The 23,146-nt window shown below is 40.2% G+C and overlaps 1 protein-coding gene across 1 annotated transcript; it reads left to right on the plus strand.

The window, feature by feature from the left end:
* Positions 1 to 6,267: 6,267 nt before the first annotated feature.
* GSX2 (GS homeobox 2) lies at positions 6,268 to 7,923 on the plus strand. Its single transcript, XM_075189309.1, has 2 exons — positions 6,268 to 6,711; positions 7,150 to 7,923. The coding sequence occupies exons 1-2, from the start codon at positions 6,321 to 6,323 to the stop codon at positions 7,488 to 7,490; spliced, it is 732 nt and encodes a 243-aa protein (XP_075045410.1). The 5' UTR covers positions 6,268 to 6,320; the 3' UTR covers positions 7,491 to 7,923.
* The last annotated feature ends 15,223 nt before the right edge of the window (positions 7,924 to 23,146 follow it).

Raw genomic sequence — 23,146 nt, forward strand, 5'->3', positions numbered from 1 at the left:
AAGGCTTCAAGTGTGCCCTTAAGACTTATTTCTTTAATCAAGTCTATCAGCTTTCCTCCTAACTCCCCTGTCTTGGCTTTCACCCCCAATCGATACCTCGCTATCTGTGTCTCCCCCTTTCCTTTAGGATGTAAGCTCTCACGAGCAGTTCCCTCTTTCCTTGTGTTCTCCTTCCACTATTCCCTCACCCTCTGTACCTTATGGCCCTGCTTCCCTAGTCCTGTTTCCTTAAGCTCAGGCCTACGTCACGCTGATTACTACCATCACTCTCACTCACTGTCCCGCAAATAATTTGATCTGCATGAACATCTTATTTGTATATTTGTTTATCCATAAAGTCTGATCTTTTTATTTTGTTCTTTATATATCATGTAATGTGTTATGGATCACTTCTTGCTGTATATGTCATGTACAGTCCTTTTGTGGTACTTTATAAATAAAAGATGATAATAATAATTCTGTGTGTGAATCTTTTTTATTACATTACATGGAGTGCACGTGCGCGCGTGCATACACACACACTAGGGTCAATTTGTTAGCAGCCAATTAACCTACCAGTATGATTTTGGGAGGAAACTGGAGCACCCGGAGGAAACCCATGCAAACATGGGGAGAACATACAAACTCCACACAGATAAGGCCATAGTGGGGAATTGAACTCATGAACCCAGTGCTGTAAGGCACAAGTGCTAACCACTTAGCCACCATGTTGCCCCAACCATAAACAGTGTTCCTTTCCATACTTTGCCAAAAACATCTTATCTACTTTTGCAAACTTTGCTCTTCTGCCAACGCATCCATTTTGTCCCATAAACCTATGCACTTTGACAGAAATCTAGGCACTCTTGTGCAAATTGTGGGGCATGGGGAGACCCGGACATATTTGCACCATACACTGTGTTTTGCACCTCCGAAATGACCTTCTTTGCGTTTATTAGGAACATTATAATATGTAAATGCTGTAATACCATGGAACAATCATAAATGTTGACTTGCAAATTGGATCTCATGTGAAAGGAAAAATAGGAAAAGGTTAATAATAATCGTGTGACCTTATACTAGAGATAAACAGATCTCAGACATTACTTATATCTCTTTGTGGTCTCATTCAGTGCTGTTAAGGACATGGAAATGGGATATTTGAATGGCAGTGGAGGTGAATTCCCAGAATAGCCTCCTTTTCATTAGTACAAATCTTTTCTTCGAGCTGCCCCGCTCCTGTAATGAGATTCTTTTAAGCTCTACAAGCCCCTTAAAATATTGCATCCTCATCATTGGGAAAACTTTAGTTTTTAACCATTACTACATATCTGTTAGTATTCAAATCCTCGGTCTCTGAAAGGGGAACTCTTGCACTATTCTTACTCAATGCACTCCTCAGTTCATATAATTCTCTGGCCTTTTGATGTACCACAATGCACGTTACGCCCAAAGATTGTCTCTTTGGACTGATCTACAACGCTTGGCTTGATGTTTGAAAGTGAAATTGACAGCAAGGATATTGGTGCTCCCACGCTTAAGCCAGAGCAGGGACCTGCACAAGCCCTCTAGTATAGAAAACAAGATATTTCAGACAGCACACTAAATGCAAACACTGCTGCTTAGTATGAATGAATTTTATGGCCCAGTTATATCATTGGTGATGTTCTTGTATTTTTTGTACTCATCAAGACGCTTTCCCCTGCACAACGCGTCTACATGTCCCATGGATAGAGAAATTAATATTGCAGCTGTTCTTCTGATTAATGAGAGATAATTGCTCATGAAAAGTCACCCCTGTGGTATTTTGTTGTGTCCTGGATCTTTGTTCCTTTGCACTATTATTGAGGACTTTTTTTGAAGGCTTCTTTTCAGTTTTTTGGTATTCACAAAGTGTTGCCTGGTAACAGATAATGAGCAAATCTCAGTCTATATTGGGTTAGATGTGCCACAGACAGCAATATCACAATGACACTTTTAAACTACGATAGATACAAGTTAACGATCCGCTTTCAATAATAAATTAATAGGCTTGTTCACGCTTTCTATAATGACCTCATTAGTGAAGGGAAGGGCAACCTTGGCTTTTAATACAACAAGGAGCAGAATAAAGTAAGTACATATAGACACACATATAGAAATGTATGTTTCATCGTAGCAGTGATGTCCGATAGAACATTGTCTAATCTACACTGAATAAAGTATTACTACCGTATAGTAAAGCACGCTACTTTCTACGTGCATTTAATAGTGGGTTTTAAACTTATGCCAACATTGTGCAACAGGAGTATTTCATATTTGTTTATTGCCAATGTAATATATGTACTGATCACAATAACTATAATTGTATGCGTTTAAAATCAGCACATTGCTTTGAATGACTACTTTCTACCGATAGATTCACTATTAGTACTATCAATAAATTATGTGTTATCAGGTTCAGTATTCTAGTGTTTTAACTTTATTAAAGTTACATGTGATTCATGTAAGTTCATAAATATGCATGAGTACAGTGCCTATATATATATATATATGTGTGTGTGAGCGTGTAAAATATTTACTCGTACATGCTATTAAAAGTATTTTTTCCCGAGTGCACTGGTTTGTAGCTTCTGTGCACATTTATAAATGTGATGTAATGTGAGTAAAATTTTAATAAGTCCACGTGTAATAGGAAGGGTTGTACTTTTAACATGTTTATTTTTAGTAATGTATTACATTAGTTTGTCATATGAATATAATTGTAATAATAGTATTACTGTGGGTTCAGTGCTATGATTCTAGTTATTAGGAGTACAATGTTTAAAAATTGTATAGTGCTATAGATGCGTTTAATATAAGTACTTTTGTAATATATGTGTTTAGTATGAGTACTCTGTAGTGATTAGTAGAAGTACACTGTTTAAACGTTTAACAGGAATATACACTGTTACATAGTTGAGCTCGGCTAGTTTGATGTTCTTTTGAACTCTTCTCATAATAAAAGGGGCAATTTTGTTACATTCCTATTTGTTCCACTGTCTTGAGCTGAGGCACACAAAGCTATACTCTGTCACCCCTAGTAGAATGAAGGGAATCAAAGGATTTTCCCTTAAAAGGACTAATTTTCTCCTTGAATTATGAAAGTAATGGCTAGGTAACAGCCTGTGCTCTGTACCCAACTGCTTAATACCTTCTAAATCCTTCCACGTGGCTCGACTAGTCGCGGCAATTAGAGCTCATTATAGCCTCATAAGAGCTCTCATTTTAGGGATTACTTAATAGCCAATGAAATTTTATCAGACAGAATTATGGAAAAATCAAATTGTAACGAGGAGTATGTGGTGTGGGCACACGCCTGACATCATTCCGCCTGGCTTGGAACATCTCTCCCCTGTCTTTATCATTGCACATACTTTGTTATCCCAATTACTCATCCAGAACCTGATGTGTGAGTTTTATTATATCTGACTTTTCTGCTGCAGAAAAAGAAAGAAATAGACTTTAGATGAGATCATACACTCATGTGTAAGCTACAGTACAGGCTTAGCTGACCTGTGGCTCTCTAGCTGATGTAGAACTACAAGTCTTAGCATACCCTGCCATCCAAAGGGTGAAGGCAAGCTTGGACTTTATACATCAACTGGAGACCCACATGTTGCCTTTCTGGTAAGTGTGATAGAATACATTACACAATATTGCAGATGTCAAGTATACACAAAGTGAATCAAATCCGTATTTATGGACACATACTAATATATTTTTATAGAAATTCAAGGAAATCTTGCTCTCAAGATTATCACATTGGGAAATAATATAAAATTTATTAGGCCCCTATTATATGACTATCCATTCCTTTATAACATGTGACACAGCTAACAACATTTACAGAAGAGTCTCATTGGAAAAATTTATATACTACGTGTAAATAGACTTAGGATCATAACTTGGTAACCTGTTCAATATAAACTAATGTTTTTCTTTAAAAATACCTCAGCTTAAAATTTATGACCTTCGCAACAGGCAATATTTATTCTAGCAAGAGACCACCTTTAGGTATCCCTTGTATTTAACTACTTTTAGAGTTTAAGTTTAACTCTTGCTATTCCTCCAGGTAACTTATTCGCTGCAATATTTTATTGTTTAAATGTTGTTCAATCAAAGTCATATATACCACTATTATCCCCATAATTATGTTATAAAACGAGGCATTTTGGTTGGTTGCACAGCAACAAATAGTTTGAGGTGCGATACAATTTAGTATTTTGAAAATACATATTTGCTGAGAGAGAGAGGGGGGGAGAGAGAGAGAAAGAGAGAGAGAGAGAGAGAGAGAGAGAAAGAGAGAGAGAGAGAGAGAGAGAGAGAGAGAGAGTTGTTTAAACTGAGATGTGGATGTGTTTAAGTTACAGGTTAATGTACCAGAGTACATTACTACACTATGTATACCATTCTGTCAGAGCAGGTAGCTCACCCTGTAGCAGTCTACAGCAAATAGTTTCCAAATCGTTTCACGGTTCATACTGACCTTCCCTGAGTCCAGAACGTGCTAATTGTTGTCACAAGATGTTGGATTAGCACATTTCTGGAATAACTCACTGTTTACAATCCACACATCCACCTTCCAGTAACCACTTTCTAATGGAATTCTAATCACATCCAAATAGCGCAATAACCACTTTCAGAAGTCTAATTGCCGTCCATAAATCCTGAGCTTGTGGAGCCTCAGTGCAGTGCCATCATAACCCTTCATGTAACTGGGACCAGTGCTGCACTTCTGTGCCAGGTGAAAATACAGTTTCAATGAGTTTCGGCTATGATACTATATTTCAGATGTCTTAGGATAATCACATTGTCATGTATCTTGGCTTTGTAGAAATAGTTTGCTGGTTTATATAGTGTAAGAAATTATATATAACTATATCAGTGTTTCTTAACTCCAGTCCTCCCCAACAGGATTTCTTTAATAAGGCACAGGAGAATTAATATGTTTGGCTGGGTCAGTAATTATCCCACCTGCGTCCACAGACAGAAATCCTCAAAACATGAGCTGTTGTGGAGGTGTGAGGACTGGAGTTTAGAAACACTGATCTATATGATTGCTCTTACGCTGCCCAAAATTGTTCAGCACCCCTTCTTGGCAATAGAGCCACAAGGGCCATAGAAACATACGCCAAGTAACTTCCTATTACTCTTTATTACTTTACTATATATATATATATATATATATATATATATATATATATATATATATATATATATATATATATATATATATATATATATATATATATATATAGTTCCATTTGCACGTCTGGATCTCTAGCGCAGATTCTGCTTGTATCAGATTATTTCGAACGTTCCTCAAATTGCTTTTAGAACCTTGGAACGAGCCATCGAGTGTCAATGTAATTTTAGTTTTCTACATGGTCGCTGCAGTTTGGCTTTCCAAAGTAAAATAGAAATTTGTAAATCACAGTAACCATAATATTCAATATATTTTCTGAGAGTAGATTTTTTATTAATAATTGAGATGTCAATGAGTACTAAATCCCTAATTGCCCCTTCCCTCCTACTGCCCCAGGACCCCCATACACATTTATTTTTCAAACGTGAACCAATAAACAGAATATGTCACAGATTCAAAGCATAATATCTTTACCGAAAGGAATGCAGATTGTAGCTGTGCAGTGAAACGTTATTAAATTGTGATAATTAGTTTGAAGTCAGCATGGTATGATAATAATTAATTTAATTAGTATTATTAGAGCTAGCATTGTTATGGGCGTGATTATTAAGCAGCGATCGTTATTGAAGTTATGTTTTATACAAAAGAAAGATAATGAAAAGTGTGAACAAGAAACGATTGCAATTTGTATGCAATCATTCAGATATTGCTAATAAATTATGTTAACACAGTAAAATAATGAATGCTCTCTGATTATATGTGTTAGTTGGGAATGCTAATTTATTAGTGGTTTATGTATGGTAAAATCCACATACAGCTGCTGCTCCCTAGAAAGTATCTTTCTTGAAGTACAATGAATCCACAGTAAAATTAACAAACAAAACACTTTCCAAAGTTTCCTTTCCCACTTGTTTTGTTAACTTGGACAAGCTATCAAGTGGGTTCAATCAAGTGGATGAGATTTAGATCTGCATTTGTTTCAGTTATCACGTGTTATTGGTCAGTGTAAAATCCCAGCCTGGGGTACACGTGGGTGACGTTAGGACCAGCCCTCTCCAGGGACCCTTTTGTTTAGCTATTCAACATAAGCACCTTCTGAGCCACTGTGAGGTTCAGAGGAAGCCTAAACCGCAGTTGAAAGAGAGTTAAAGCTGTCTGTCACAAGGGATCTAACATGTCTAGGTCTTTTTATGTCGATTCTTTAATAATTAAAGACTTACCAAGACCTGCTCCATCCCTATCTGATCACCATCATCACCATGGACAAGACTTCCTTCTGCCCATCAGCATGCCATCTCCCACAGTTATGTCTGTCTCTGCACCGGTGTGTCCTTCCAGGAAAAGTGGCAGCTTTTGTGTCTGTCCTATCTGTGTCACCTCTCACCTGCACTCCTCCAGGACTAGCATCCCTCTACTCAAGAGCCATTTCCAAAGTGGAGATGCTCAATACTGCCAGAGGATGAGCCAACAGCCAACCCCAGCTATGATCCACCCAGGACACGCACCTGTCTGCAGTCCATCGTACAACGTTACGGATCCTCGAAGATTCCACTGTCTGTCAATGGGTAGGAGCTCTATTTATACTCAATGCACTGAATTATACTTGTTTTACATCTCCAATGTTGTTAATATTGTACTTCTGCAATCTTGTGTGCAACATAGTGCATTAGCATCAATGTGACACGTCCTTGACTGCATATGTCTATCCAGGCAGAAGAAAGTTTGTAAACCAAGTGCACAATTTTTACATAGTAAACGCTGCTGAAATGTTAAAATAATACTATCACGAAAAGCATCAGTGATAGGAAGCAATCCGTATTTGTACATGGATGATAAATAACAGAATGTCAGTTTAATGACAATTTCTAAAATGATTTGTAGAAGAAATTATACCATATATGCTATTTTTGTGACCTATTTTATTTTTCATTATATCTTTACTCCTTTCTATAGTACTAATTTTTATATGTTAGATTTAACCCTTTATTGCCTCTTACCCACAGGCAGTGCAGAAAATGGGCAGATGCAGAATGGAAAAAGGATGAGGACAGCTTTCACCAGCACCCAGCTTCTGGAGTTAGAGAGGGAGTTCTCTTCCAATATGTACCTCTCCAGGTTGAGAAGAATTGAGATAGCCACCTATCTAAACCTGTCTGAGAAACAGGTGAAAATCTGGTTCCAGAACAGGAGGGTGAAGCACAAGAAGGAGAACAAGGGGGCTCAGAGGAACACCCATGGGGGCTGTAAATGTGCCAGCGGCCAGGGCCACTACCCAGGCTCAGAAGATGAACACTCCTTATCGCCAGCATCCACTACCGAGGACAAAGAAATCTCACCTTTATAGGACAAACGCCACTTACACCTGACTGTATGATACACTGCACTTGTTATCAAGGACTAAGCAACTGCAGTTTATGTCTGCACCTCATTCAGTGGACTATAGATTAATGCTGAAGTAGGCAGCCAGTGACTCTACAACTGCTGTGTAAAAACAAGTGTCAGCCAGTCCCCGCATACTGTGATTTGAGGTTCCATAGTCAGTGGATAGTCTCAGGTTGCCTAATCCCGGATTAATGCAATGTTCTATGTATATAGAAGTGTAGTATTGTTATGTGCATTGCCTTGGAATCAGGCACATGCTCTGGCATTTAGACATGGGACAATTTCCCAACTGTACAGAATGTGTATTTAGCTCAACTTGTAGATACCATGTAAATAGTTTAATCTCACTACGTGTGCAGACTCGCATGCAAGTGAATAGTTTTATACAAAACAACAGTATATTTATATTTATTTAAATAAATAAAAATACCAGATACATGTGCTTTGATTTCAGTATTTTTGTATTGGGAAATTTGCTTAAATGGTACTTTCCATTCTTAGACAAGAGAACTGATGATTTGTTCAGTGTGATTACCTATTAAAGAGGCTTCAACCACAATATGGCAAATGCGAATTAAATTCGAGTTTATATTTCTGAATTAGTACTTGATATTACTTCATTCTCTGGAATTAACACAGCAAAAAAAAACAACACAGAGGCACCCTAGAGCAACTTTAATTTATAGCAAATATTGAGAAGGAATGATTTCTTCATATTACACAATCAGATGTAATATTTTTATATTGATGTACAAACTGTATATTGTGTGTATTATTTTGTTGTAAGTGAGATTGCATCTGCTAGACAAGTAAAACGATTCCTTCTAAACCCTATATCTTTTCACAGTTCTGTATATTGTTTTATATCAATAAGATATATGACCTGATAAAATAAAATAATATTCAATTATTGAATGTTTTGCAATGCCTTTAGTTGTAATAATCTGCCTGCAACTATTCCATATAATTTTGTCTTTTTCTAATATATTCATTTGATTTCATTTGGATGATCTCACAGGGAATGAATTTAATATAAACCAGTTGAAGTACAATCTAAGTTAGGGTTCATTTAGTCTTATATTACAATTAACATTATATTTGGATATATTTCTCGATTGGGTTTTTGATACCCTTTGAACATATTTGCTACCCTCTGTAGTCCTGAGGGGAACGTGAAGTAAGTGTTAGTATAAGAAGTGCCACTCGTTATCTCTATCACTCTCAGTCTCTGCTGGCTCTTTGAAGCCTCTGAGGACAGTCATTGATATGAATAGGGCTGAGCACTGTCAGAAATAGCCCCTTTCTAACAGAGGGCAAGGTTCACGATGGTGCAACAAAAAGGTCCGAAGTATTACAAGACATTATATTGAGTGGAAGATACAGAACTCACATTAAGCAGTATTATTTCATGTATTTAGAGTGCTGTGTGTACGTATATTATATTAATTGTTAAATCTACGTAACATTTTTTGATATGCAACGCCCGTGTAAATATACCATTTGGCAGTGGTAATCTGGAACCTGAAATTTCGCTCATTCCCATATACATACTATCAATTATAGTCTGCATATGGAAACTTAGTATGTATATGAGAGTTTATTGTCTAATCTGAATTCATAATGACACTTCTTTACCCATTTATACAATGCAATAAAAACAAGTATCAACTGTCCTTAAACAGTTTAAGACCAAGAATATTTTATTACATTGCTGCAATAGAAGGTACTACAATTGTATGTTACATTTTCCAAAAGTCTGATGTATAGAGTTTTGTCACTACTTGAAAACTAGTCTCCTAATTGTACAAAACTTGCATTTGATCAGTATATTACTGACACATAATTGAAAAACAAGAACAAAAAAACAAATGGACACACGACATTAGAAATAGCTCCATAGATATACTCAGTCCCAAATCATTGTGGTTATGTGTAATGTAGAAACGCAGGTATAGTCATCGCTCATCGCTGTATTTTGCCCACGTAAAGGAGCACAATATGATTTCCTTTTATTAAGTGGGCATTGTCAGTGAAGTGCTCCCATAACCTACGTTGTACACTGCCTCTGTTCCAAGTAGCTGGCCAAACTAATATTCCTCAGCGATTCAATTGAAAATATATCAAAATTTAAAGACCTCTAAACTCCAAATTAAATTAATTAATAAAAGGAAAACGGAATGTACATACACGCATTGGGGGATTAGAAGACAATGGAATGTAACATTGTGAAGATTGAAGGAAAGTTGGACTTATGTAATGATGAGATCGTCTACCAATCTATTTTCTTGCCATTCGCTTCTTCCTGCCTTCTTGTAGAGTGTAAGCTCATGTGAGCAAGAACCATTTGCGCTTCCTCTGATATGTAGACGATTCAGTATGTCTGTTCCATCTTAAAAAGTGACATAAGTTCTTTTCAGTATTACCTTCTGCACTTAGTTTGACAGAGTGACAGCAGCGACTTATACACTTCTCTAAAATAGCCAATGAAAAGTGTGCTGGGTAGTAGGTATTCCATAGCACTGTACATAATGATATTAATGATGTTAACGTCTCTACCTGTGCAAGTAATGGTCATGTGAACAGAACAGCTCGCTATGGTGAATAGCATACACTAGATCCATGGATACATAATTTAATTTCATGAATACTTGTTCTGTGTATCTTATAATTGTTTCTTTGCTGCATTGTTCTCAAACTCTGGGAATATTTAAATGACTGGTCCCCTTTGTAGAGATCTGTACAGTCACCAATCCTTTCCCAGAGGTATACCATTTACAAAGCATAGGCTTGACAGGCTCCAGTTGAACTCCCTTTTTACGCTGAACTTTTGCACAGAACAAAATGGTGCCACTGCTTTTTAGAATGGCAAGTTTCCAGGTTGCCAATAGACTGTTCAGAGAGGACAACAAGACGCCAACCTACTTAATCCCTTCACTGATATGACACCCAGGATTTAATAGCACTGTAACTATGAAACTGATGAGAAGTCTACTGTGCGCCTTGCTAGCTAATGTCTTGCAGATGAATGAAGCAATGACAATTTCAATCTGTTTAAGGCTTGTCGTTGGCACTGCCAAGTGCCGAGCATGGGGAGCTGGTCAGCTTATGTTTTATATAGACCCCAGTCTCACCCCCCTCTCTGAAGAGGAGACAAAGATTTATAGAAGGACATTGAAAAGCGAAAGGCGTATTTCAAACAGTTCAAGAAAAAGCCTGTCACTTTGCCACAAGAACCACACAGCTTTGATGACATTGTATTAGCCGCAGGGTTATAAAATGAACTACTCAGATCCAGAGCCTTCCAATACAAAGTCTTCACACATCACCTTATATTGAACAAGTTGGGGGCAGTCGATAGCTTGTGTGTTATTTTTTCCCAAAGTTCTACAGACAACCTTATAATTCTCATCCAATTACAAAGAGTGTAAACAAGACCTACTAATGATTATTTACAAAACAACAAATATATAGTCCTGCAGGGCAAATGTCATTTTATGATGTGACCTTACCTCACTGACATGCTATGCTTTATCATCTAAGCTTTTTCTTCTCTCCGAACCACGTTAGATATTGCCCAAGAGTTGAAGGGAGTCTATAGCTGTTTGTGTTGGAAGTGGACATTTTTAAACCTTATTTTAACAAAGCTGTAGTGTAAAGTCAGAGCAAGATTGAGTACTTTCATAATTCATATATGAAAATGTAAGCTTCTGGTTTAGATGTACTTTAAGCTTTATATATCACATTATAAATCATTATTAAAACAAATGCCTTTTATTTGCATCTATAGTTTCCAGTTTAGTGTCTGCAACTATGCCCACAGTACAACTACTGTATTAAATATAATCTGAGAAGCAACAGAGATAAATTTGACCACACACCTTACAATATTACCATCATAGCTTATTTGTAAGGTACCAGAAAATTACAGTCGGTATATGGTCTCATGCAAACAACTAATACATAAAAAAGACTTATACATACAAATAGAAGAATACATGCAAGGTTGACCATAAAGGTGCAGATGTGAGATAGAGGATAGAGAGGAAATTACTTGGATGATATTTAGATTTTAAACTCTTTCAATTGTCCTGATACTGCAGAGTCTCAGGCCAAAAATAAACACAAGGCCCAATCTGGTTGAAATTGATCAAATTCTTATCATCATCAGGCGTGTTGTAAAAAGTTCTAAGAAGATGACTGTTTGGGGCATATTTACTAAGCGTTGGTTTCTTTTCTTGAAACAGCAATTTAATTAAAGACAAAATCCGATGGGCTTTGTCTTAAATAAATTTGCCATTTTAAAAATGAGGCAAACTGTGGAGAATCAGTGGTTTGTTGGAACCGACGCTTAGTAAATATGTCCCTTTGTGTGTTGTCACCTTAAACATGCTGCATGATGTCCACTCAGCCTGTGTGAAGCAATTACGGTGCTTTATGTAGAGCTGGACACAACATCCGTCTACAACAAAAATTACATCCTTAAAAGACACATTATACCCGGTATGTTGAGCTGGACACATCTCAGCTGATCTCATCAGTTCGTAACTTACACCAGTGGTTGAGCACCCACAAGTTTTCCGTCTCCTGACAGGCGTATGTGCATCTAAGTCTCGGCCTAGATAAGTTGCTGTTGCTTCCACACACCTTTAATGTGTTCTGATTACAATTACAACCCCGCACCTTCCCCCATTCCACCTAATCTATTAACACAAGCAGTCGTAAGTGCAAGATGGCACTCAGGACCTCATGTTGAGTTGGATGCAATTTCCATTATAAAATGCAGAGAGAAATTGCATCCCTAAAAAACCCAGGGACGTCTTTCCCATTGGGCACAATGGGCAGGTGCCCGGGGGCCCTGCAGCCCAGGGGGGCCCGTCGGAGGCAGCAAAAAAAGAAAAACTGAAAAAAAAGAAGAAAATACTTACCTTGCGATCAGCTGGCGATCCTGCTCCCTCCATGGTCTCCTCCTCCGTCGCGCACGCAGTGCATGACCATGGAGGGAGCAGGATCGCCAGCTGATCGCAAGGTAAGTATTTTCTTCTTTTTTTTCAGTTTTTTTTTTTTTGCTGCCTCCGACGGGCCCCCCTGGGCTGCAGGGCCCATATATATAATCATTTTTTTTTTTTTGTATATATAAGGGCCCCGGTGCATTGCTGTGCCCGGGGGCCCAAGATGTTCTTAAGAGGGCCCTGAAAAAAACCCCACACCTTACAGGGGTATGTTGTGCCAGACGCATTTAAACTGATCATTATCACTATAAGTTCATAACTTACACCAGTGACCGAGCACCGTAAGTTTCCGGTTTCCTGACAGGTGCATATGTATCTGATTCACAGTCTACAAAAGTTGCATTTGCTTCAACACACCCTTACACGCCTCATCCTGCCCCCTGTTCTGCCTCTGCAATTGTAAAGGGTCGCAAGCAGCCATTAGTGCAAGATGTGACTCAGTGTACATATTGCTGCAACCATAACTACTGCTTTGTGGTCATGTGCAGAAGTAAAATAAAGTGTATTATTCGACGACACTGCTATTTATGTCCAACTCTACATGAACCCCACAGTACATATCTTGGCCTACTTGGCTCTCTAAGGACATCATGTGGAGTCGAACTCATAAGTGCAAAAAGCACTTTTAGCCAAGGATCCGTCTCAGTTTGCACTCACACCGAGATGGATCTCCCCTTGCACCTCTCTACACTAACAGAGGAGGAACAGGGGAGGTAGTGGGCGAGCCTAGCAATGTACGGGTGTGTTCCCGCTCTTTACATGCTAAGCTGAGTTAAAAGCAGCCGCAGATAGGTCCTTAGGGGGTCTATTTACCAATGACCGCATAATATGAATGAAACTTTTCAATCCTCATCGCATAGATGCTGATTGAAAAGTTTCTCATATGTATTAAAAAATCAACACAGGAACAGCCGTTCCGAAAAACGGCTGCTCCTGTGAAGATTAACACTTACCTGTCACTGAAGTCTTCTCTTCTCCTCCCTCTGCGGTGCTGCTCGCCCCTCTTTCAATCCCTGTGCGCATGCGCCGACCAGTAAACTCGGGCATGCGCACAGAGATCCCTGTCTGACGGAACCTGAGGCAAGTGTGGAGGGATCACATGATCCCTCCACACATGCGCTGTGCAGCCCTGCTCGTCAGAGCAGCGCTGTTTTCAGTGAAACTTTTCAATTATGGTAATGTACGCCAGCTTCAGATGGCGTACATTACCATGATTGAAAACTAAGTAACAGTCATTGATACATAGCGTTACTGAGCACTTCCCATACACTGTTATGGGGAGTACTCAGTAAACCGATGAGAAAAGCAAAGCAGCAGATATCTGAGATATCTGCTGCGATGCTGCAATAATACATAATAATTTAGTGGTAAGTCCCAGAAAACTGCTGTGAGGGGCCCGGACAGAGTAGGGGGCCTGGACAGACCTCTCCGTCTGTCCGGGCTCCCTGGACTGCCCGGGCCTCACAGTCTAACTGACAGTGCTGCCCCTTCTTCTTCGCGATGCTGCAGCTCCGCCTCCCAGGCTCTGATAGGCTGGGATCGCGTTGCGATGACATCATCACTTGCCGCCGCACTCCCAGTGTATCAGTGATTGGGAACTGCAGCATCGAGGAGGAGAAGATAAGTTAATTAGGCATTCATTTTATAGGAGATGGACAGATAGAAGAGGGGACGTTAACTGTGCCGTGGGGGGGGAGAAGGGAACATTAACTGTGGATGTGGACATTAACTGTGATTGGGGGAAAGAGAGGGGGACATGAACTGTGTGGTGGAGAGGGGGGACATTAACTGTGAGTGTGGGAGAGGGGAATTGAACTCAAGACCCCAGTGCTGTAAGGCAGAAGTGCTAACCACTTAGCCACTGTGCTGCCCCAGTTAAATCATGGACTCAGACTGTCAGAAATATGGTTGGATGATAGTTAGATAAACCACCCAGACTGCTTCAGGTCCCTGCAATCCAGCCCCTGAACAGCCGGATCAGTTTAATTTAACATTCCAAATCCATATAGTAGAATTAACAGGATTATGAAAGAAGGTTACAAATGCAAAAATTAAAACCACCTGTACTTAAATGATAAAATTTTATCTGTAATGTTATAACCACTAATCAAGATCTTGCACACTGAAACTGTGATAATATCAGCACACAGTTGTCAGAATATCAGAACACAGTTGTCAGAATATCAGAACACAGTTGTCAGAATCCTATAGATTTCTCTGAATTCAAATCTTGCTAATAACCTTTACCATTAGCCGAATCTCGAACCAAACACTGTGATCAGTGCGTCCTTAGTATATAGCACGTTTGAACAAAGAAACTGTTCTGTAAAGTACAACTATTTAGTGTTTTATTCCACATTCATGTCCTTTTTTATCTTAATTATATTGTTTTTTTAAAAAAAAAGCAGTTCAACAGCAGCTATTGATATCAATGCTTTTGTTAAGAAATAACTACATTACAGATTGTAGCTTGCAAGTGTCGCTTGCCAATGCTAAAATATGTGATGTTTGGGTTTCCTTTTATTTAAAGAATAATACAATTTTGTTTTTAGAATGTATAATCTCAAAACGTGTGTGGGTGTTAGAATATATGGTAGGCAATAATATATTGTATCGGGAACAGGATAGGTAACTCTCACCCTTTTTGGGTTAAGAGATTAACGTGTTAGAATTTTCTGCCAAAGACCCCCAACGGCTGCAGGGCTAGGGGCTTTGAAGGCTGAGCTGAAGCGTTATGTGGGTTTGAGAAAACCATTTAGTCACTGTTTCATTAGGCTCTATTTGAACCATGCAACATGTGGTAATTTCTGGGGCATACTGAAAAGGGGGGATTATGTAGGAGGGACACAAGGAAATTAGCTAACGCTTAATTTAACTCGTTTTCTGGTAGAATTTTCGATACATTCCTAATTGACTGAGGAGGCAGGTGAGGTTTCAGTCCCATGCCGTCTCATTCACGGTGGGAATAAATGGCTCTTTTTCATCTCATACTGCTCACAATATATCATCATGGAAAGACATGCAATGAATATGGTGATTTTTGTTTTATTAGTAGAATTACTCCCTGCCTTGCAGGTGTGAGATACTCAGTAGAGAAAGAGATCTGAATTGAAACACAATTAACAATGCAATGAGGATTTTATGAGCTTGATGTATTCCAGACCTGGATTTAAACTGTCAACTCATGAAAAGATATTTTCTTTTCCAGTCATCAAACCCATGATGATATTGCAGTTTCATCCAAATAATAATTAGCAGACATTTCCTCTTGTTGTACTATTATTATACTGCAATGTAAAAATAAAGCTAGAAGGCTTAGGTTATATTTGAAAGGGTATATTATTTAATTAAAGACCTTCCTTTTCAGTGCCCAGTTTAAGACTAAACCCGTATTATTAAAATGAGAAAAAATGCATATATATTAAAAGCGGTTAAATCAAATAAATTAGCTTAAACCACTGAATATTTTTTTTCTGCAATTGCTGTAAATTGGACATTAGTTGAATCACGGGACCTCGAGAGAGCAAAATACTATTGATGAAATATTAATATAAGGCGATGTCTGACTGATATAGTGCCCTTTTGTCAGGGCTACTGTATGCAAATGACCTGGTACCAGAATATATAAAATACCCCAGGCTTTGGTTCGTTGCAGAAGTCCTATAGAAATGAGTGTTCTACATAACAAAACATAATTAAGCTTTCTATTCAATGGTCCAGCAGCTGGTTGTCCATTGGGAAAAAAAGGGAGGAAACTAGAATATATTCATTGTGATTAAAACTTTCTCTTTTTGGCTGGTTAAAGTGAGAGGAGGGAGTGGGATGGATGAGCGTGTGGATGTAGGAGGAATACAAGAGACTTTTTTGGATCACTGCCACCTGAACAATATTGTCTGTGCTCAAATTGAAAGACACTCTTGTCATGGATGAGGAGCTCAATTTGAGTCCATGCGACCTCATAGATACGGCGGGCAGGGGGTGGAAAGATAATATAGCGAGAGGTGATGGGGCTGTTATGGGTGGACGCGTGTCCCATCAATTCCTCCTCTGCACATTGCAGCTTTGTGGCAGGAGCTCAGGTCAATACACAGCACGTCTCTGTCTTCTTTCTCTGTATGAAGCTGCTCCGTTGAGGTCACCCTGCAGGCGTTCAGAGTGGACCTGATGTGAGTGGTCCTTATATTTGGCGCTAGACAGACTTTGGTGATGCGCAGACTTTTAAGAGCGCATCAAAAATCCACTAGTTACCAACGTTCCACTCTCCCTGCGCAACTCAACAAATAAACAGTCTGCGTGCAAGTTAGTTATTGTTGCCGTCTCTTTCACAACCAGTGAGCTGTGACATATATACAGTTTTGAAAGCCATCTTAGTAGAATGTGTAACAATTTCGCTATGGGTCTACGAAGTGAGGCACCAGTGTCAAAGATCTTTTCATAACAAAAACATTACTCGGGATAGAAAGCACTATTCATACTGTTTCATTTAACGCTAGTGAGGCCGCGGTGTTGCTGGTGAGAAGAATTCGCTGGCATTGATTTTCCTGCGGTCCCTGCAGTGAGGTGATAGACGCTGTAATTTAGCCAATTAAAGGAACCCTATGAAGAATAGGAGAGGTTTCCTCCTCTGCTGCACATACAAAGGGGCTTGTGTGCCAAGTGGTTTTGTGAGATTGTGCAGCTACAGCAAAAACGAAGAATTCATACCTTCTCGTGTGAAAAATGCACCTCATGAATAAGTCACTCCAAGATGTCTCAGATAGAAGCATTAGATATTTTAAAAGCTTATTCCTTCCAATGTATGCAGGACTGCCCAATTAACAGCAAAGTAATCCCCAGGCAGGTCCCTACACTAGTCAGGATTTCATCATTGTAATGTTGACACAGTCTGAGTTCTATTTTCTCTCTCTCTTTACAAAGGTAAAACCACTTTTTTGCCTGTTGCAAACAAAAAAATAAATAAATTTTGTTGTTTGAGAATTTGGAACCACATACCTCCTTTCCCCATCTTCGGCTCTCTAGGACACACTTTCACACAGGAAATGCATGCATTTACATAGTTGACAACATTCTAAAATAAATCTCAGGGACATTTAACTGCTGAGCACCTGTATCTAAGCATTCTAATTTTCTGTCATCAACTCAAATGTCATGTTTTTCATTTGTTTGGGGAATTTGAGGAAATCAATAAAGCACAAATCCTTCTGGTTGCACTTTAAAAGTATTATTATTATTATTATTATTATTATTAGTAGTAGTAGTATTACTACTACTACTACTAACAATAAAACTGGGTGTGAAATGAAAGTATTGTTTTTATTATTATTATTACTACTACCACTACTGCTAATAATAATAACAACAACAATACCAATAATTTCTAGGATACAGTGTTACTATATTTTCCCCCACTGTACAATAAGGTAGATCATTTTAAAAGTTCATTAAACTTAAATGTAAGTTTGCTTATATAAAAGAGCTGCGATTAGTATTCACAAAGACATTTGTAAAAGATTTAGTAGCTTAGCAGAGCTGAAAATATCGAAAATATGATGTTGATTGTGGGGGAGAATTTTTCCTGGCCTCAACCGAATTCCTGTCAGTAGTTGGCTTTAAAGGCACCAAAGTCAACCTCTCCTCTGCCTGAAATGACTAATAATAATAGTTTGTAGTTAGCTGTAATTACAATTTACATAGTTACATACATAGAAAAAACAAACAGGCCTATTAAGTTCAGCTTTTCATAAATTCCAGATGGAAATAAAACAAAACCCCTTATATCTTCTATCTGTCAACCAGTTCTCTACCCATGTACATACTTTCCCCCCTAGACCTACTACTTTCATCTTATGTTCCAGAATGCTTTGAACACTTTTGCAAAATTGAAATATATCCTATCAATAACACTATGAAGATCCAGTTTGAAATTTATTTCCTCATAAAAAACATTTGTTTGTGATGACCAGGAGACCATGTTGACAATGTGTTATTAATTTACAACATGTTTCAGAATCCCATCCATAATTAAGTGTTATTAATACCTTCTGTATGTCAAGAAATGTGTGTTAAGCTTTAGTGTTCTGATAACACATCATGAAAACAATACAGGGACAGCAACTGAAACAGAAGGCAAGACGACTTTACTCACAAACAAGGGGCCTGATTCATTAAGGAATTTACATTAAGAACAGGGCCTGATTAAGGGTTCTGGCCGCCCTAGGCTAATACGGCCGCAGCGCCCCCCCCCTCCTCCGAATATATAGGTGTATAGGAACACTCCTGAATATGAATGTTCAGGTGTATTCTCCAGCATTCAAATTTAGACAGATTGTGCCATTGTCTCTTACCTGTTCTTGCTCTTCTCTCTTGCAACTTTGTTATCCTCTCGCTGGCTTCTGGAAAGTTGGCGTCCTGTTTTGAAAATGCAAAAATGTATTATAATGCAAACCCTGAATGATTAGACCCTTTAGTTAAAACACAACACTCCATTATGGCCAGCTAAAAGTACCTCATTGGACAGGCATATATAAGCAATATCTGAATATTTGTTGTCAATCAAATACAAACCTCTACCAGCCCCATCTCACTAATATTTAGTATTCTAGTGATTGCTGAGACCACCCATGTGACCACCACACAATCATGAGATTCTGCCCCCCAAAGCTGCTGTATTTTTTAAATACCCCCTGCAGCCATTTTCCTTAACCACAACCCCCCCCACAGCCATTTTCCTTAACCCCTGCTGCAGCCATTTTCTTTACCTCCCATCCTGCATCCATCCCCCTTGCAGCTATTTTCCTTACCTCCACTCTGCTAGCTAGCTATCCCCCCCCGTCACATCAAAACTCCCCCAGTCACATATATCAGCCCCCCTCCTCTGCCCTCCTTCATACATATCAACCTCTCTCCCTCCCTATAGATTTTCATGGCAGCCCCCCCCTCCCACCCTATAGATTTGTATGACAGTCCCCCTCTCCCTCCCTATACATATGCATGACAGTCCCCCCTCTCCCTCCCTATAGATATGCAGGGTAGTCCCCCCCCTCCCTATAGATATGCAGGGTAGTTCCCCCCTCTCTATAGATATGCAGTGTAGTTCCCCCCTCCCTATAGATATGCAGGGTAGTTCCCCCCCTCCCTATAGATATGCAGGGTAGTTCCCCCCCCCTTCCTATAGATATGCAGGGCAGTTACCCCTCCCTATAGATATGCAGGGCAGTTCTCCCCCTCCCTATAGATATGCAGGGCAGTTCCCCCCTCCTTATAGATATGCAGGGCAGTTCCCCCCCTCCCTATAGATATGCAGGGCAGTTCCCCCCCTCCCTATAGATATGCAGGGCAGTTCCCCCCCTCCTTATAGATATGCAGGGCAGTTCCCCCCCTCCCTATAGATATGCAGGGCAGTTCCCCCCCCCATAGATATGCAGGGCAGTTCCCCCCCTCCCTATAGATATGCAGGGCAGTTCCCCCCTCCTCCCTATAGATATGCAGGGCAGTTTCCCCCCCCCTCCCTATAGATATGCAGGGCAGTTCCCCCCCTCCCTATAGATATGCAGGGCAGTTCCCCCCCCTCCCTATAGATATGCAGGGCAGTTCCCCCCCCTCCCTATTGATATGCAGGGCAGTTCCCCCCGCTCCCTATAGATATGCAGGGCAGTTCCCCCCCTCCCTATAGATATGCAGGGCAGTTCCCCCCCCCTCCCTATAGATATGCAGGGCAGTTCCCCCCCTCCCTATAGATATGCAGGGCAGTTCCCCCCCTCCCTATAGATATGCAGGGCAGTTCCCCCCCTCCCTATAGATATGCAGGGCAGTTCCCCCCCCCTTCCTATAGATATGTAGGGCAGTCCCCCCCCTCCCTATAGATATGCAGGGCAGTTCCCCCCCTCCCTATAGATATGCAGGGCAGTTCCCCCCTTCAATTACCTGTAGTTGTGCCAGCGTCGCTCCTCTCCTCAGATCAGCAGATAGGAAGTGAAGACGTCCTGCTTCCTGTCTGCTGCACAGCAACAGGCAGCCTGGCGATTGGCTGTGTGTTGCTAACCACTGACCACCATTGCTTTTGATTGTCGAGCCCTCCACCCCCGCCCGGCGACCCCCCCTCCCCCACCCCGAAATAAAAAATGAATGAAGGAAAAAAAAAAAAAATTTTAAAAATTTTTTTTTTTTTTTTTTAAAAAAAAATACCCACAGGGCAGCGCCCCCCGGGACCCAGCGCCCCAGGCTGCAGCCTGGTCAGCCTAGTGGTTGATCAGGCACTGATTAAGAAGTTTCTTATTTAAGTCTCCTGGACAAAACCATGTTACAATGCAAGGGGTGAAAATTAGTTTTCTGTTTTGCATATAAGCTAAATACTGACTGTTTTTTTCATGTAGCACACAAATATCAACTTTAAATTTCAGTGTACAAATAAGCTATCAAGTATGTGTGTGCTACATGAAAAAACAGTCAGTATTTAACTTATGTGCAAAACAGAAAACTAATTTTCACCCCTTGCATTGTAACATGGTTTTGTCCAGGAGACTTAAATAAGAAACTTCTTAATTTAAGTTCCTTAATGAATCAGGCCCAAGAACAATTATGCCCTTTGTAGAGGCGTCAATACATGTTGCAATCCTTCTGGCTTATTAGGTTGTTTTAGATCAGAGCACTAAGTGGCTGAACTGTTCTGACTGGGCCACACATGCCCAGCACTCGGGTCCAGCAACCGAGTCTGCCAGCGCATGGGCACCATTAGTGCTATTTAATGTTTGTAGCCCACAAGGTAAGGAAGACTACCTCCCAAGACGCGAGTGGGATATTACTCAGGAAGCAAGACTAAATTACTACTGTTAGATCTGTATATGTGAACAAGCTCCTTTGTTTGCAACTTGGGTAGTATCGAGCAGTCTGAGACCAAACGGGAGAAAGTACAAATATCACCTTTACCACCTTTGGGCTTGGTAACCATACGGCCTCAGCACTTACTGGCTGATCAATTTTATTACAGGTTTGATGCTATATAAATTAAAGGTAAATTTGCAACTGACATTAAAACATATTCCAAACTGCGCTAAAGTGAAATATTAAATTGTTTTGGGGAAAAAAAGTTCATATTGATTTCATTATTGTGATTATTTTCTCTATTGACAAAATGTCTGTTGTGAGATTATTAACACAAATTTGCAACTTCCTATGTTTGCTTGTAAAAACACCAGTAGTACCTGAAGGTGAGCTACAAGAAAATGGCCAATGCTCTCCTGTACACACATGTAGTCAGGGCTGTCTTTCCCATTGGGCACGCGGGGCAAATGTCCGGGGGCCCCACGTGCATAGGGGCCCCATAGCCAGGGCTCTGAAGTAATTAAGAAAAAAAATCTGGCTCCCTCCCTTTTCCCCGCCTCCCTGCTGCGCTTGCACTGAATGTTGGGCGCAATGTCATCACGCTCAACATTTTCAGTGAGGAGCGCACCGAGAGGAGCCACAACGTTATGGACAAGCAAGCGAGGAAGAAAACAGAAAAAAAAAAAGCAAAGAGCGAAGAAGGTGATAGAAAGGTCAGTGAAGGGTGACAAATAGGAGAATAATGGAGGGCACAGTATCTGATACAGGGGTAGGAGGAGACCAGAAGAATGATAAAGGGCAGGGGACGGTTGCCAAATTTTAGCCCAGGGGGCAAGACCCGACTTCGCAGCCTATTAGAAACAGTTTAAAGAAAAAAAAATGCGGATGGCCCAGTGACCCAGCCCAAGGTAGCCCAATATGGAACCGGCCTGGGAGACAGATGCCACCCTGCCCCCCAGCCTAGCCTGCCGCTGATAAAGGGTGGCAAATTGGAGAATAATGGAGGGCACAGTTTCTGATACAGGGGCAGGGGCAGACCAGAAGAATGATGAAGGGGCCAAATAGGAGAATAATGGAGGACACAGTATCTGATACAGGGGGGAACCAGAAGCATGATGAAGGGGGACAAACAGGCGCATAATGGGGGGCTCAGTGTGTGATACAGGGGAGAGCAGAAGCATGATGAAGGGGGACAACCAGGAGCATAATGGGGGGCTCAGTGTGTGATACAGGGACAGACCACAAGGATGATGAAGGGGGGCAACCAGAAACAAATGTTTATGTGGATTAATCTCTGTATTACAGCATGTTTTTTTAATGTTTAAACGCTGACTTTTTAAGCAGGTAACAATAATTATAAACTTAATTTTATCGATAATTTACATTTTTCCTCCTGTTGGTGGTTATGTAGGTAAGGGCCCCAGTGCACTGCTTTGCCCGGGGGGCCATAAGGTTATGAAGATGGCTCTGCATGTACTTATTCTTCTCCCCAGTGTGTGTGTGAGAGAGAGAGAAATGGGGGAGAGGAGCGGAGAGATAGAGAGAGGAGAGGTGGGGGAGATAAATGAGGTGAGGAAGTGAGGGGGGAAAGAGAAGGACAAACGGGATAGAGAAAGAGGGGGGGAGGAGTGGGGGTGAGAGGGTCTGTGTGTGAGGGTTAGAGAGAAAGTGGGGAAGATTGTAAGAAGAGTTGGGGTTGGGGAAGAAGTGAGGTTTTAGAGGGGCCTATAAGATTCTATATAAATATATGTTCCATCTAGTGGTGCTGGGCATGCCTCTGGATGGAAGT

Source organism: Mixophyes fleayi, chromosome 1 (genome assembly GCF_038048845.1).
Source record: "Mixophyes fleayi isolate aMixFle1 chromosome 1, aMixFle1.hap1, whole genome shotgun sequence".
Taxonomy (NCBI): domain Eukaryota; kingdom Metazoa; phylum Chordata; class Amphibia; order Anura; family Limnodynastidae; genus Mixophyes; species Mixophyes fleayi.

Bases quoted from the DNA above. Each gene is read 5' to 3' on its own strand.
- GSX2 (XM_075189309.1), top strand. From the start codon at position 6,321: ATGTCTAGGTCTTTTTATGTCGATTCTTTAATAATTAAAGACTTACCA. The intron at 6,712-7,149 runs GTAGGAGCTCTA...TCTTACCCACAG, and splicing joins ATTCCACTGTCTGTCAATGG to GCAGTGCAGAAAATGGGCAG.